Source organism: Bos taurus, chromosome 9 (assembly GCF_002263795.3).
Source record: "Bos taurus isolate L1 Dominette 01449 registration number 42190680 breed Hereford chromosome 9, ARS-UCD2.0, whole genome shotgun sequence".
Lineage (NCBI taxonomy): Eukaryota > Metazoa > Chordata > Mammalia > Artiodactyla > Bovidae > Bos > Bos taurus.
In genome coordinates this window covers 36,444,523-36,459,956 of record NC_037336.1, presented here as the reverse complement: position 1 = coordinate 36,459,956, position 15,434 = coordinate 36,444,523, and the positions used below count along the sequence as shown (strand labels likewise).

Below are 15,434 nucleotides of genomic sequence, written 5' to 3'. Positions count from 1 at the left end.
AGACTCTTGAGAGTCCCCTGGACTGCAAGGAGATCCAACCAGTCCATCCTATAGGAAATCAGTCCTGAATATTCATTGGAAGGACTGATGTTGAAGCTGAAACTCCAATACTTGGGCCACCTGATGCGAAGAACTGACTCATTTGAAAAGAGCTTGATGCTGGGAAAGATTGAAGGCAGGAGAAGGGGACAGAGGATGAGATGGTTGGATGGCATCACCAACTCAATGGACATGAGTTTGAGTAAACTCCGGGAGTTGGTGATGAAAGGGAGGCCTGACGTGCTGCAGTCCACGGGGTCGCAAAGAGTCAGACACAACTGAGAGACTGGACTGAACTGAACTAATTATGAGAAAGACAACAATAATCTACAGAAGGAAAGTATAGCTGCAATTTCTCAGCAAGAGTGCTTGAAAAAAAAGATGTTAGTAGCAATTAGCATTTATTCAGAGCATCCAAGAAGGCACTGTTCAAGCACTTCACATGTTATTATCTGTCAATCTTTTCAGCAACCCTATGATGTAGGTATTATTAATATGACTACTGTTCCTGTTTTATTAAAGTGAAGATGGAGCAATGTAAACAAGTCATGTGATACTGTGAAAGTCACACAGCTAGCAAGTAGAAGAGCTAGGTTCAAACTCGGGCAGAGCAACTCTGCCAATCTTCTTAAGTAGTAGCTACTGGGAAAGTAACAGCACTTACAGTGATTGGAAAGAAATTGTAGGGGGAAGCCTGACAAGAAAAGGACACAAAATGGAATACAAACATTTAAAGAATATAAACATAAAAAAAACTACCTATCTACCAACAGGGTCCTCAAATTTTATATGCATATACACAGCTTTCAACAAGTTTCTTGGCTATACTTTGGGGGCCCAGTTCTACCAAGAACATGCTCACTATGTAAATGACACATGTCCACAAAGGCAGCCAAGCTACAGACAACTGCTATTTGGTTTATGCAGAATTCTTCCAAAATGTAAGGGAGTACTAGAACAACTGCTTAACCCTATCACAAAATTCTCTACATGGCTGCTTTGCAGACATCCACTTTTCCATAAAGATAAATAGCTTTCCTTAGTTGCAGAAATCTACAGATTTCATTCACCTCGTTTAAATGGTCAGGAACGTAATTGGGGGCTTCCCAGGCGGTGCAGTACCAATGCAGGAAACATGGGTGTAATCCCTGAGTTGGGACGATCTCCTAGACTAGAAAATAGCAACCGATTCCAATATCTTTGTCTGAAAAAGTCCATGGAAAGAGGAGCCTGGCAGGTTACAGACCATGCGGTCACAAAGAGTCAGACACAACTGAGCAAGGATGCAATGTAATTTGGGCATTTAAAATGTTACCCCGATTTTCATCATAATACTAAAAAATGCTTTACCAGTAAAGTAAGTAGTCAGAAAAATTAGCTTGAAGTGGTTCGTTGAATACAACAAAGTTTGTCAATGTGAAGTAATTACCAAAAAGATTTAGGTATTACCTGCAAAAATTTTCAAAACTGCTCACTCTTCAAGAAGCTCCCAGAATAGAAGTGGCTAACAAGGTCTACAATCTCTTTTCTTTAAAGTTCTCGAGACTAGATATATTTGATTTTATAAATGTAATATGATGTATTTGCCATATATTTTGTGACAACCTTAAGTCTGGGCCGCATTCTGTAAGCAAACATTAATATTTCTGCAGCAAAAATGTGTAAATATTCAAAATAAGTGGATGATAAAAAAGATGGTAAATATTAATTCAAGTTAAGCTTTGATTCCAAATGAGTTGTACAGTTTTGTTTTCACTTTTCAGATAATTTTGGATTTCAGGACTATGAAATTAACCTTTATGCCTAAAGTTGACTAAAAAATGATTCAAGAAAAACAGAGATATACTGTATTATTTTTGTCTTCCACAGACTAGATAGACCACTAGTGACTTTAACACACTGGCTACTTCTTGAAATACTCAGTCTTGGTTTCCATGATACCACTTTCCTGGATTTCATACCACCCCACAGCCATTCTTCCACCAACCTTTATTTATCAAGTCTCGTAAGTTCACTCATTCATCTAACACATCAAGAGCCTACTGTGTGCCAGGCGGGTGCTTGAGTAAGTAAGTGAATCAACAGTGCTGCTCTAAATCCTCTTCTCTTGGAATAAGGCACCTAACTGCTCAAAATTCAAAAATCTAGGAGCCATCTTTTATTTGGTGGTCACAAAGTCCCAACTCCATTTCCAACCCAATCAACAAATTCTATCAGTTTTACTCCTAAAATCTCTTAAATATGTCCATGTCTATCAGTTGCGTTCATTACCTTGTATGTGAACCAACATATACTCATTCTTACTTTCAGTCTTACATTCTATCACTCTTTCTCATCCTTTCTCCACTTTTCGGACACTTAAGAAAACTTCCGTGGCTTTCTGCTTCCTGAATAAAGTCCAAATCTCTAACCACACAGTCTTGGGTGGTCTGGCTCTCTACTACCTGGCCTGACCCTAGAGTTTCCCATGTCTTCCCCTTAGCTTCCTCTGTTAAGCGCACCAGCTCTCTTCTAGCCTTTGAAGTCTGCAGTGTCTTATGAAAGAAAACTCTTTTAAGGAGGCTGCCCCATTCTACGCCTTCAGGGGCTTCCCTTGTCTAAATTTACCCTACCAAGGTCCCCTCACTTACTATCTAACATAGTCTTACCTTTCCTTCTTAAAAACATTTTTAATTAAAAATATTTCTTTATATTGGAGTATAGTTGATTTACAATGTCATGTTAGTTTCAAGTGTACAGAAAAGTGATTCAAGTATACTTACACATGTATCTTTTTCACACTCTTTTCCCATATAGGTGACTACAGGATATTGAGTAGAGTTCCCTGTGCCATACAGTATTATACAGATTATCTATTTTATATACAATAGTTTGTATATGTTAATCACAAAGTCCTAATTTATCCCTCCTTCCCACCTTTCCCCTCTGGTAGCCATAAATGTGTTTCCTAAGTCTGAATCCGTTTTGTACATAAATTCATTTATATAATCTTTTTAGGTTCCACATACAAATGGTATCATGATATCTGTCCTTCTCTGACTTACCTTTCACTTAGTATGATATCTCTAAGTCCATCCATGTTGCTCCAAACGGCACTATTTCATTCTTTTTATGATTGAGTAATACTATTACTGTGTGTGTGTGTGTGTGTGTGTGTGTGTGTGTGTGTGTGTGTTGCATTTTCTTTAACCACTCCTTTGTTGATGCAGTTAGGCTGCTTCCATGTCTTGATGACTGTAAACAGTGCTGCAATAAACACTGGGGTACATGTATCTTTTCAAGTTAGTTTTCTCCAGATAAATGCCTCTCTGCTCAATCATGTCTGACTTTTTGTGACCCTATCGACTGTAGCCTGCCAGGCTCCCCTGTCCATGGGATTCTCCTGGCAAGAATACTGGAGTGGAGTGCCATTTCCTCCTCCAGGGAATCTTCTTCAGATATATGCCTAAGAGTGGGATTGCTGGATCATACGGTAGCTCCACTTTTAGATTTTTAAGGAAAATCTCGATACTGTTCTCCATAGTGGCTGTATCAATTTACATTTCAATCAACAGTGTAGAAGGGTTCCCTTTTTTCCACACCCTCTCCAGTATTTATTTCTAACATAGTCTTATATTTTCTTCTTAGGATTTCAATCTTTTGTCTACACAACACAGATTAAGGACTTTAACTCCACTTAATTATTTCTGAACTCAAAATTGACATCACCCCAACACTTGAACTTTAAATCTGACCTCACCCACCTTTCAATGCTATTATCATTTCCAAAGAGACAATTAACCTTTCTCCCCAATTGCAATAGTTTCCTTTAAGGATTTGTCAACACAAGCATTTAAAGTTTTTGTTAAGGGAAATAATTACTAATACTTTTTTTTGGTAGCAGAGGAACCCTTTCTTTTCTTTTTTTATGGTAGCAGTGGCAGTAGTTCCAAACTTGTGTCACCAAAGGAAAAAAGAAAAATCTTTTAGGTACCAGGTGTTGCTCTCTCCTTGGACATTAAAACTAGACTATGTAGAAAAGGTTAGATGGTGAGCTGAGTCAGATACACAAATCTATTTTCATGGAGAAAATAAATAAAATGCCACTCATCCTGCCTGTCTGTAACTTGAGTGGCTTTAAGAATTAGAATATATAAAAGGATTCCAGCTGTAAAAGTGCAAGGTATTTATCATTTATCCATCAATAATGCAAAAAAACCTTTATCTTTATTAAGGCTGGTAGAGTATCAGTTCAGTTCAGTCCCTCAGTCGGGTCCAACTCTTTGCGACCCCATGAATCGCAGCATGCCAGGCCTCCCTGTCCATCACCAACTCCCAGAGTTCACTGAGACTCACGTCCATCAAGTCAGTGATGCCATCCAGCCATCTCATCCTCTGTCATGCCCTTCTCCTCCTACCCTCAATCCCTCCCAGCATCAATCTTTTCCAGTGAGTCAACTCTTCGCATGAGCTGGCCAAAGTACTGGAGTTTCAGCTTTATCATCATTCCTTCCAAAGAACACCCAGGACTGATTTCCTTCAGAATGGACTGGTTAGATCTCCTTGCAGTCCAAGGGACTCTCAAGAGTCTTCTCCAACACCACAGTTCAAAAGCATCAATTCTTCAGCACTCAGCTTTCTTCACAGTCTAACTCTCACATCCATACATGACTACTGGAAAAACCATAGCCTTGACTAGATGGACCTTTGTTGGCAAGGTAATGTCTCTGCTTTTGAATATGCTATCTAGGTTAGTCATAACTTTCCTTCCAAGGAGTAAGCATCTTTTAATTTCATGGCTGCCATCACCATCCGCAGTGATTTTGGAGCCCCCCAAAATAAAGTCTGACACTGTTTCCCCATCTATTTCCCATGAAGTGATGGGAGCAGATGCCATGATCTTCGTTTTCTGAATGTTGAGCTTTAAGCCAACTTTTTCACTCTCCTCTTTCACTTTCATCAAGAGGCTTTTGAGTTCCTCTTCACTTTCTGCCATAAGGAGCTACCCCATGCCCGAGGCCAGGGGCAGCGGCCGAGAGGAGCAACCCCACATCCAAGGAGCGGTGGCTGCGCGGGCATAGGAGGGCTGAGAGGAGCTACTCCACGTTCAAGGTCAGGAAGGGTGGCCGTGAGGAGATACCCCTCGTCCAAGGTAAGCAGCGGCAGCTGCGCTTTGCTGGAGCAGCCGTGAAGAGATACCCCACGTCCAAGGTAAGAGAAGCCCAAGCAAGACAGTAGGTGTTGCGAGAGGGCAGAGGGCAGACACGCTGAAACCATAATCACAGAAAATTAGTCAATCTAATCACACGGACCACAGCCTTGTCTAACTCAATGAAACTAAACCATGCTGTGTGGGGCCACCCAAGACGGGCGGGTCATGGTGGAGAGGTCTGACAGAATGTGGTCCACCGGAGAAAGGAATGGCAAACCACTTCAGTATTCTTGCCTTGAGAACCCCACGAACAGTATGAAAAGGTAGAAGTACAGACATCAGCAAAACAGATTTTATCCTCATGAAGTTTGTATTGCAGTAGGAAGAAAGACAAAAATTAGGTGTAACTGATAGGGAGAAAAAACAGTTAACAGGGATTAAGGTAAAAGGGAAAAGCTTCTCTGTTAAGGTGAAATATGAAGGAAGTAAATGGTAAAAAAAAAATCTTGGGGAAGAGAATTCAAGTATATGAAAATCTCAGTCTTATGTTTGGCTATGTTTAAATAAATGATGTGCAATAAAACCACTGGTATTTATGAACTGCTGCTATAATTCAGTATCCAGATTTGCCTCCAAAGAAAAGATTACCTATTTCAAGGATAATAATGTTTATACTATATCTAAGAACCCATAGTAGTGAGTGAAGTCGCTCAGTTGAGTCCGACTCTTTGCAACCCCATGGACTGTAGCCTACCAGGTTCCTCCCTCCATGGGATTCTCCAGGCAAGAGCACTGGAGTGGGCTGCCATTTCCTTCTCCACTAAGAACCCATGCAGATATATTAAAGACTACCTAGCAAAAGGCTTGGGCTTCCCTGGTGGCTCAGCAGTAAAGAATCTGCCTGCAACGCAGGAGACCAGGTTTGATCCCTGGGTTGGGAAGATCCCTTGGAGGAGGGCATGGCAACCCACTCCAATACTCCTGCCTAGAGAATCCCATGGACAGAGGAGTCTGGCAGGCTGCAGTCCATAGGGTTGCACAGTGTTGGACATGGCTGAGCAACTAAGCAGCGGCAGCAAAGGCTCTGGCATCACTGTTATAAATAAAATCTAAGGAAATCTGCCAATAGTTGACTGCCAAGCAGAATTCTCATACTGTGCTACAGCAGACTCAGTGTATACTGGGAGACACGACACTGGTAACTTTTATAGTCTATCTTTGTACAGTGTTGAGTGATTTTCTCTGAATCACTTTTCTCCAAATCTTATGATGAACCCTATCAGAGAACGGAAAAATACAACACAGAGCAATGCATGTAATCCTATAAATTGTGATATACAACCCTATTATTAATATATTGTATATACAATAAAACAGACACTAAAGGTAATTGGCCTCAAGCTAATTTAAAACAAACTAGTTAACATTTCTTGATAAAGTATTACTGATGCATGTATCAGTACATACAGATACGTGTACATGTATCAGAGCCTAACACAGCTTGGTTTGCTAATTATATTTAAGTACAGAAATCACATCATTTTATTTTTTTTCTCTTTTGCCATGTGGCATGTGGGATCTTAGTTCCCTGACCAGGGATTGAAACCATGCCCCTTGCAGGGGAAGCTCAAAACCGCGACCACTTGACTACCAGGGAATTCCTAGAAATCACATTATTTTAAAGCCAGAAGGGATATAACTATATCATTTTATAGATTATCAACAATCTTGCAGTATATACTAGGTGATCAAGATTTAGGAAACGAGTCATGAGTCAAAAGCTGCAAAAGTAAAAATTTCTCTTGTGCATGCAGTTGCTTCAGTCATGTCTGACTCTTGGCGACCCTATGGACTGTAGCTTGCCAGCCTCCCCTGTCCATGGGGTTCTCCAGGCAAGAATACTAGAGTGGATTGGTTTTCCATTCTCCAGGGGATCTTCCCCACCCAGGGATCAAATCTGCATCTCCTGTGGCTCCTGCATTGCAGGCGGATTTTTTACCCATGAGCCAGCGGGGAAGCCCCAAAACTTCTCTTACTTTTTCTCAAAGGTCTAAGGATATTTCATCCATCAATGCCTTGAAACTCTCATTCCAGTGATCTAAACGGTATGATACTGAGACTGTAATGTGAACATAGAAAAGAACATACGTCTTTAGAAGTCCCTTTCATTTGCTAGACATTCTCTCTGTGTCACCAAGAGTAGGCCTGTTGGTCCCAGTAAGCCTAAAGGTAGGATCCCTATGGTTACAGAATTTGCTATACCTCACTGCTTCCCTCTTGATCTTTCTTCCTTCTACTCCCTTTAGAACAAGTTAAAAAAAACAGCTATTCTAGTTTCATAAATTATTGACACTGACACTATTATTTTCAACACTGATGTTGTTGCTTAGTTGCCAAGTGGTGTCCGAGGGACCCCACAGACTGTAGCCTGCCAGGCTCCTCCATCCACAGAACTTCCCCCAGCAAGGAATACTGGATGTTTGTCTATCTTAGAGTCAGTTCTCTGATGCACAAGCTCTTTCCTCACAATTAAAAAAAGAAAAAAAAAAAACTACTATCACTATCTTTATAAGCGGACAAAATAGGGTTTTTCTGGTGATGAAAATCTAAGCTTTTGGAATTAACTATGCACAGTTTAACATACTATCACCTACAAAGAATTAGCATAATGATACTTATTCAATTTAATAACCTGTGCAAAATATTTTATTAGCCCACCCCCACAAAAAGAACCCAAAGCATATTCCCGATGTAAGCAATTACATATTCCATTCTAAAAATTACTCAAGGAAGAGCCATAGACAAAAGACAGATACCCTAACCCGAGACATCTAAACATTCAATTACACACCTGCTGTCGGCCATCAGATGGAGCAGCTGAACGGTCCACTATAAGCACTGACTACATCACAAAGATTACTCTTCCCATCAAGTCTGCATCCTGCCCTTGGGCTCAATACTTGCTCCCAGCCCCTCAATGGAGACTCATTGTAAATGAGCCCAGGAAAAGAATAGCTGTTGATAAAACTGCTACTTAAGTGTACCTTCTGGTTCTGCAGTTCAAGGCTGGTGACAAGAAGTTTCAAGCAGCTCAATTCATCAGTCTATCACTGTCAACAGCAACTAACAGCTGCAGGCAGGGCCTCAGTACCAGTTACCCTAACCTTTTAAAACCTTTCTTCTCTACCCCAAGCCCTGCTAACACATCTCTAAACCTTAGAAACAATATCATTTTAAAAATTAACTTACACACATGGTTATTTACTTTTCAATTTGGTCATGGAACCCAAGTCAAGGCAGTGACCCAAAATACGCATGGACTCTTAAAAAATCAATTCTAAGAAACTTCAGTAATTTACATTAAAGTTAAAATCTACTCCCATCTCCACCCCTCCATGATGGCATAATTTTAAATCAATTTGTATCACATATACATGCAGTCTTCTCAAAAAATACTTTAAAAACATGGCTGTTAATATTTAACACTTAGATTTCTTCTGTAAGATTTCAGATTTTTCCACAAATGACACAGGTGGTTATTTTATATAAACAGGCACAAAAATGATTCATGCTTGCTAACTGAAGAGACATGATATGGCCATTTTTAAAATTAAAGTCTAGATTTATTCTGACCTAGTCCTCTAAGATCTTTCCATTAGTCTACGATTTTACGGTTTATGATACACTGAATGTAGGAAACAGCTTCCAAAATTTTTATTGCTTCACACAAATCAGATGGACTTTCAGAACCTAGCTTCTTTGTTAAATTTCAGAATTTCTCTGGAGAGTAACCTAACTAGGAACTATTTAATAAGTTAATGTCTTCGTGCAAACTATAAAAAAGGTAACCACTTCTTTTAGTGTAATTTAGACTAGCACAGGAAATGGGATTCAAAAAGACTGTTCAAATTGCAAATGAGGTCAGAACCTCTAAAACGAAATCATTTGATTTTTATAATTTACTGTTCCATGAGCTCAAGCTTATCTGATTATTTAGTACTTTCTGCTGTACTCCTCAAAGTTTTCCAACACCAGGACTCCCACCACCTAGAAACAGCTTTCGCAAGCCAGATGCCAAACCTATCGGTCCTACACCTCCAAAGCAGGGTGTATTTCCTGATCGAACAAAGAGCAACAAAGAAGTGGGTGGTAACCGCCTCTCAGAGAGGCAAGCCAGGACCCATCGAGGCTGATCTACAACACAAGCAGCAACAGCGACAGCACGCTGCCCCACCACCGTCACATTTCCCGTGAAGACTGACTACCTCAAACTCGAAAACCCTCATTTTTATTGAGGAAGTGAAGCCCTTTCATTTGAATGCTGAGAAAGTGGCGCTCAGAGAACCCGGCAAACAAAGGAGAGGGATGGAGTCCACGCAAAAGAGGGGTGCGAACGAGCCTCAAGGTGGACGTGGGCCCCCACCCTCAGGGGCTACTCTCCAGCACCCAACCCGGTCGAGGGGTCCGGGGTGAGGCCGGCGGCAGAGAAAAGGAGGAGACGCTCGGGCCAGCCGGGGACACAGAGGAGCGGAGAGGCGGGGAGGGGAGGGATGGGGGCTGGAGGGGCGGAGCTCTCGGGGCCGTGGGGCTTTGTGTGCAGTCTGGGCCGGGGTAGCTGTTTGGGCCCGCGAGGAGAAGTCGGGTGCAGGCGGCCGGAGCAGGGGACCCCCAAAACCTCCCTCCCACGAGCGGCGGGCGGGACAGGCGCGAGGGAGGGCCGTCCCCTTCGCACCAGCACCAAGCCAGGGCAGGCCGGCGGCGGACCGCACTGGCGGAGCGAGAGGGGCCGGAGGGAAAAGTGGGGGGTCCGTTTAGCTCCCCGCGGAGGCTGCCGGACGGCGTCGGGTCGGGAATGGGTTAAGATGCTGCCAAAAGTCGGTCCCTCCTCCTGACCCCTCAGCACCCGGCGCAACCACTCGCGACGGCGGCCGCAGAGCCGATGCGGCTCCGGGCCCGGCGCCGCAGCCCTGGGCCGCCCACCCTCCCGCCTGCCCGATGTCTAACCATCATAGTAGTAGCAGACTTTCTTCTTGCCGCCTCCTTGACTGTACGCCATGGGCTCCCCGGCCACCGCCGCCTCCGGCTCCTCCTCTTGCTGCTGTTGCTACTGCTGCCTCCGCGGCTCCGGCGGGGAGAGAAGGCTGGGGTGAAGGCGGACGGTGGCAGTCCCGCGGGGAAGGGCAGGCCGGAGGGAGGAGAGGAGGGGGGGGTGCCGGGAGGGCTGGGTACCGCCCGGCCGAAGGGCCGAGAGCGCGGACCAGGGGGTGGCAGCGGCGCCAACTCGCGACACTGGGGAGGGGGAGGGGGCCGCCAAACCACCTCCGGAGGCCGAGGGGAGGTGGGGCGCGTCCACTGCGACTCCACGGGGAGGAGGGGGCAAGAGGCTTCTTCAATTTGGGAAAAGAGGCTTTCTTATGATGAGCAACTTGCACAGGACGGCTACCCAATACAGTCGTAAAAGGATTCTTTTTTAAAAAGAGCAGGCTTTCGCTTTTAGCTTAGGTAACTAAAGGGAGCGTGGAGCCGGGTGAACGCTCCCCCCCTTCGGATCTTCGCGCAGTGGTTGCGCCTATCCTGAGCCTGCGCAGTCGGCGCCTCCCCAACCGTAGCCCGGGCCGCCTGGACCCCCTCCGCGAAGTCCCACGCTGCTCCCCTCCCCCTCTGTCGCGAAGCTCCCGCCGGGGCGGACCACGTGCTCGGAGCCGGGCGCTGAGAGACCACTATCCCACCCCTTCTACCTTCTTGAACCCGCCGAGCTGCAACCCACGATCCCTGTACTGGGTCGTCGTGCATTTCATTTATTTTTTTCATTTTCTGCTGATAATCGCTCGGAGGAGGTTTTGACCTCGGAGGAGGTTCCCCCTGTTAAGGGGACCTATTGCAGACATGAAAGAGCAGAGAGTACTGCCTGACTTTAAATAGGCAGTTATGGCATGCATGTATGTGTTAGGGTTCTAAGTATTTAATTTATGATGTATTTCATTTATATCTGTAATAGATATGTGTTAACTCGATTGAGACTCCCAACAACTGGGAGTAAGCTGGGACGTTAAGTATTGTTTCTATTCTTCTTTATAAATGGACTTTATAACGCACTTGGTCCTCTCCAAGGTTGATGGTCTGGGGTTTGATTTCAGCCTTTCTTTAAAGTCCACACATCCTAGCTACTCCATTATGACTGCTTCTGCTGGCCGGGCACTGGAAGATCGCAGCATAAAGTTCAGAGAAAGGACTTTCAGAACTTTGGGACGTTATAAATACCTTTGCCCCTGTGTTCAATAAGTCATCAAACGTGGAGCCTTTACCTACTGTAAGCCACCCACCTTGTAGGTGACTGGGGTGGGGGTGGGGGATGCTGACAGTGCATGGGTAGAACTTATTCCCGTATACCATTTACTGTGTATAGGTGCAGACTCAGTCACTCAGCCCTGTCTCACTCTGCGATCCCGTGGACTGTGCCCCCCCGCCTCCCCAGGCTCCTCCGTCTATGGGATTTTCTGGGCAAGAAGACTGGAGCAGGTTGCCATTTCCTCTCCAAGGGGAATGTTCCTGATCCAGGGTTGGAACTCCGGTCTCCTACATTGGCAGGCGGATTCTTTACCATTGAGCCATCTGGGAAGCCCATTTACCATTTGTAGGTTTCCCCAAATACACATTCTCTCCCATCCCTATCAAAAAACAAACAAAAGTCCTTATTGAAACAGGAATCATTGGGAGCCAGTAACAAAATTATCCTTTTAATTTTGCTATTAAATATTTGACTTCAAAATCTCCAGGTAGTTCATACTTAAAGCAGCAATTTTCCTGGATCTCACCCCCACGAAATTTAGAAAAAAATCAATCCAAGGTAGCCTCCATCCCCCTCTACCTAAGTCCATGATTTTAGCAAGCACCCAGGTAAGGGACACAGTTGGTACAAGAATCAGAGTGAGAAACTTTGACTTTAGAGGTTAAAAATTACATGATACTATTTTACAGCTTTTACGCTATCAAGCCCCAAATCAACTTGGTATATTCTGAGAACAAAATAAGTTAATTTAGTAGAAACTAACATTCTCAGAGCCAGGAGAGTGGAAACTGAAATGAGACTTTGTTTACTTCTGGAAGACTTCCTTGACTTTACTTCTTCCCCAGCCTCCAGTCTGTTTTTTCTGCCCCTCACTTGGTGGTTGTGACTTGTACCCTTTTAGCTCAACACTCACAATACTGCAGTTGTCTGCAACTTCTCATTAGAACAGTGTCATGAGAGGAGAGACTATGTTTGTCTTGCAGGTAAGTGTATCTGTATGCGTAAGTCATTCAATTGTCTGAATTCCCTCATCTGTAAAATGGGGCAGTATTACTTGGAGAGTAATTCCTCATATGAATATAGAGTACCTCAAATAAGAAAATTAATACAGAATAGATTTTTTAAAAAAATATTTATTTGGCTGCCTTGGGTCTTAGTTGTGACACACAGGCTCAGTAGTAGTGGTGCTCGGGCTCAGTTGCTCCATGGCATGTGGGATCTTAGTTTCCCGACCAGATATTGAACCTGTGTCCCCTGCACTGCAAGACAGATTCTTAAATCACTGGACCACTAGATAAGTCCCCAGAATAGTTTTTAAAAAATGAAGAACTATGTGAATACATGGGAGTATTAGGATTATTGTTATAATACTAGTAATAATTATTATTATTGGTATCCATGGAACCTACCTTTGAACATGTGAAAAGAGCCTGGACATATATTTACATATTTTGATTGGTCTAGGAACTTGTTATATTAACTACTTTTAAATAATTTTATTATTTTTAATTTTTAATTGAAGTATAGTTGATTTACAATGTGTTAGTTTCTGATGTACAGCAAAGTGTATATACATATATATATACTTTTAAAGCTTATGTATGTATACTTTTTTATTTTCCTTTTCATTTAGGCTGTTTCAGTTTAGTTCACTGCAGTTCAGTCGCTCAGTCATATCAGACGCTTTGCAACCCCATGAATCGCAGCACGTCAGGCCTCCATGTCCATCACCAACTCCCTGAGTTCACTCAAACTCATGTCCATTGAGTTGGTGATGCCATCAAGCCATCTTATCCTCTGTCGTCCTCTTCTCCTCCTGCCCAAAATCCCTCCCAGCATCAGGGTCTTTTCCAATGAGTCAACTCTTCTCATGAGGTGGCCAAAGTACTGGAGTTTCAGCCTCAGCATCAGTCCTTCCAATGAACACCCAGGACTGACCTCCTTTAGGATGGACAGGTTGGACCTCCTTGCAGTCCAAGGGACTCTCAAGAGTCTTCTCCAACACCACAGTTCAAAAGCATCAATTCTTCAGAGCTCAGCTTTCTTCACAGTCCAACTCTCACATCCATACATGACCACTGGAAAAACAATAGCCTTGACTAGACGGACCTTTGTTGGCAAAGTAATGTCTCTGCTTTTCAATATGCTACCGAGGTTGGTCATAACTTTTCTTCCAAGGAATAAGCATCTTTTAATTTCATGGCTGCAGTCACCATCTGCAGTGATTTTGGAGCCCCCAAAAATAAAGTCTGACACTGTTTCCACTGTTTCCCCATCTATTTCCCATGAAGTGATGGGACCAGATGCCATGATCTTCGTTTTCTGAATGTTGAGCTTTAAGCCAACTTTTTCACTCTCCCCTTTCACTTTTATCAAGAGGCTTTTTAGTTCCTCTTCACTTTCTGCCATAAGAGTGGTGTCATCTGTGTATCTGAGGTTATTGATATTTCTCCCGGCAATCTTGATTCCAGCTTGTGCTTCTTCCAGCCCAGCATTTCTCATGATGTACTCTGCGTATAAGTAAATCAGCAGGGTGACAATATACAGCCTTGACGTACTCCTTTTCCTATTTGAAACCAGTCTGTTGTTCCATGTCCAGTTCTAACTGTTGCTTCCTGACCTGTATACAGATTTCTCAAGAGGCAGGTCAAGTGGTCTGGTATTCCCATCTCTTTCAGAATTTTCCACAGTTTATTGGGATCCACACAGTCAAAGGCTTTGGCATAGTCAATAAAGCAGAAATAGATGTTTTTCTGGAACTCTCTTGCTTTTTTGATGATCCAGTGGATGTTGGCAATTTGATCTCTGGTTCCTCTGCCTTCTCTAAAACCAGCTTGAACATCTGGAAGTTCACGGTTCACGTATTGCTGAAGCTTGGCTTGGAGAATTTTGAGCATTACTTTACTAGCATGTGAAATGAGTGCAATTGTGCAGTCCTGGAGACAGGACCTTTAAAGAGGTAATTAAAGCTAACTAAGATCATAAGGATCAGAGAAGGCAATGGCACCCCACTCCAGTACTCTGGCCTGGAAAATCCCATGGATGGAGGAGCCTGGAAGGCTGTAGTCCATGGGGTCGCTGAGAGTCAGACACGACTGAGCGACTTCACCTTCACTTTTCACTTTCATGCATTGGAGAAGGAAATGGCAATCCACTCCAGTGCTCTTGCCTGGAGAATCCCAGGGACAGGGCATCCTGGTGGTCTGCCGTCTATGGGGTCACAGAGAGTCGGACACTACTGAAGTGACTCAGCAGCAGCAGCAGCAGCAAGATCATAAGGATAAAGCCTTAATCCAATATGGCCTTTATTTGTATTAGAAGAGGAAGAGATACCAGGCATGTACTCACAGAAAAAGGACCATCTAAGGACACAGCGAAAGGTGATCAACCAAAAGCTACGGAGAGAGGCCTCACGAGACACGGAAGCTGCCAACGTCTTGATCTTGGTTTCCAGCTTCCAGAACTGTGAGAAAATAAATTTCAATTGTTTAAGCACCTTGTCTGTGGTATATTATTATTTTAGCCCTACAAACTGATACAAGATAAAAAAAATTGCTGTAAATATGAGCAAATTTACCACTTCATATAATACAGACAGTTTCAGATAAAAACATTTCCGGGTTGATTAATTAGAAGCTCAGTAATGTGAACAAATTGTTGCTTCCTGTTGCTTCCTGACTGGCATACAGATTTCTTAAGAGTCAGGTCAAGTGGTCTGGTATTCCTATCTCTTTCAGAATTTTCCACAGTTTATTGGGATCCACACAGTCAAAGGCTTTGGCATAGTCAATAAAGCAGAAATAGATGTTTTTCTGGAACTCTTTTGCTTTTTCGATGATCCAGTGGATGTTGGCAATTTGATCTCTGGTTCCTCTGCCTTCTCTAAAACCAGCTTGAACATTAGAAAGTTCACGGTTCACGTATTACTGAAGCCTGGCTTGGAGAATTTTGAGCATTAGTTTACTAGCGTGTGAG

At 43.3% G+C, this 15,434-nt stretch overlaps 1 protein-coding gene and 1 long non-coding RNA gene across 2 annotated transcripts in view; one reads left to right on the top strand and one right to left on the bottom strand.

The window, feature by feature from the left end:
- Window positions 1–10,334, bottom strand: part of HDAC2 (histone deacetylase 2) — a 35,193-nt gene extending 24,859 nt beyond the window's left edge. Inside the window, exon 1 of the mRNA NM_001075146.1 lies at window positions 10,175–10,334. Within this exon, the coding sequence (NP_001068614.1) occupies window positions 10,175–10,226 (52 nt within the window). The 5' untranslated portion in view covers window positions 10,227–10,334. The remainder of the gene's footprint in view (window positions 1–10,174) is intronic.
- A 164-nt stretch (window positions 10,335–10,498) lies between these two features.
- On the top strand, window positions 10,499–14,954 carry LOC132346220 (uncharacterized). Its single transcript, XR_009496007.1, has 2 exons — window positions 10,499–12,442; window positions 13,093–14,954. It is a non-coding gene; the product is annotated as an uncharacterized lncRNA (long non-coding RNA).
- Window positions 14,955–15,434: the final 480 nt, after the last annotated feature.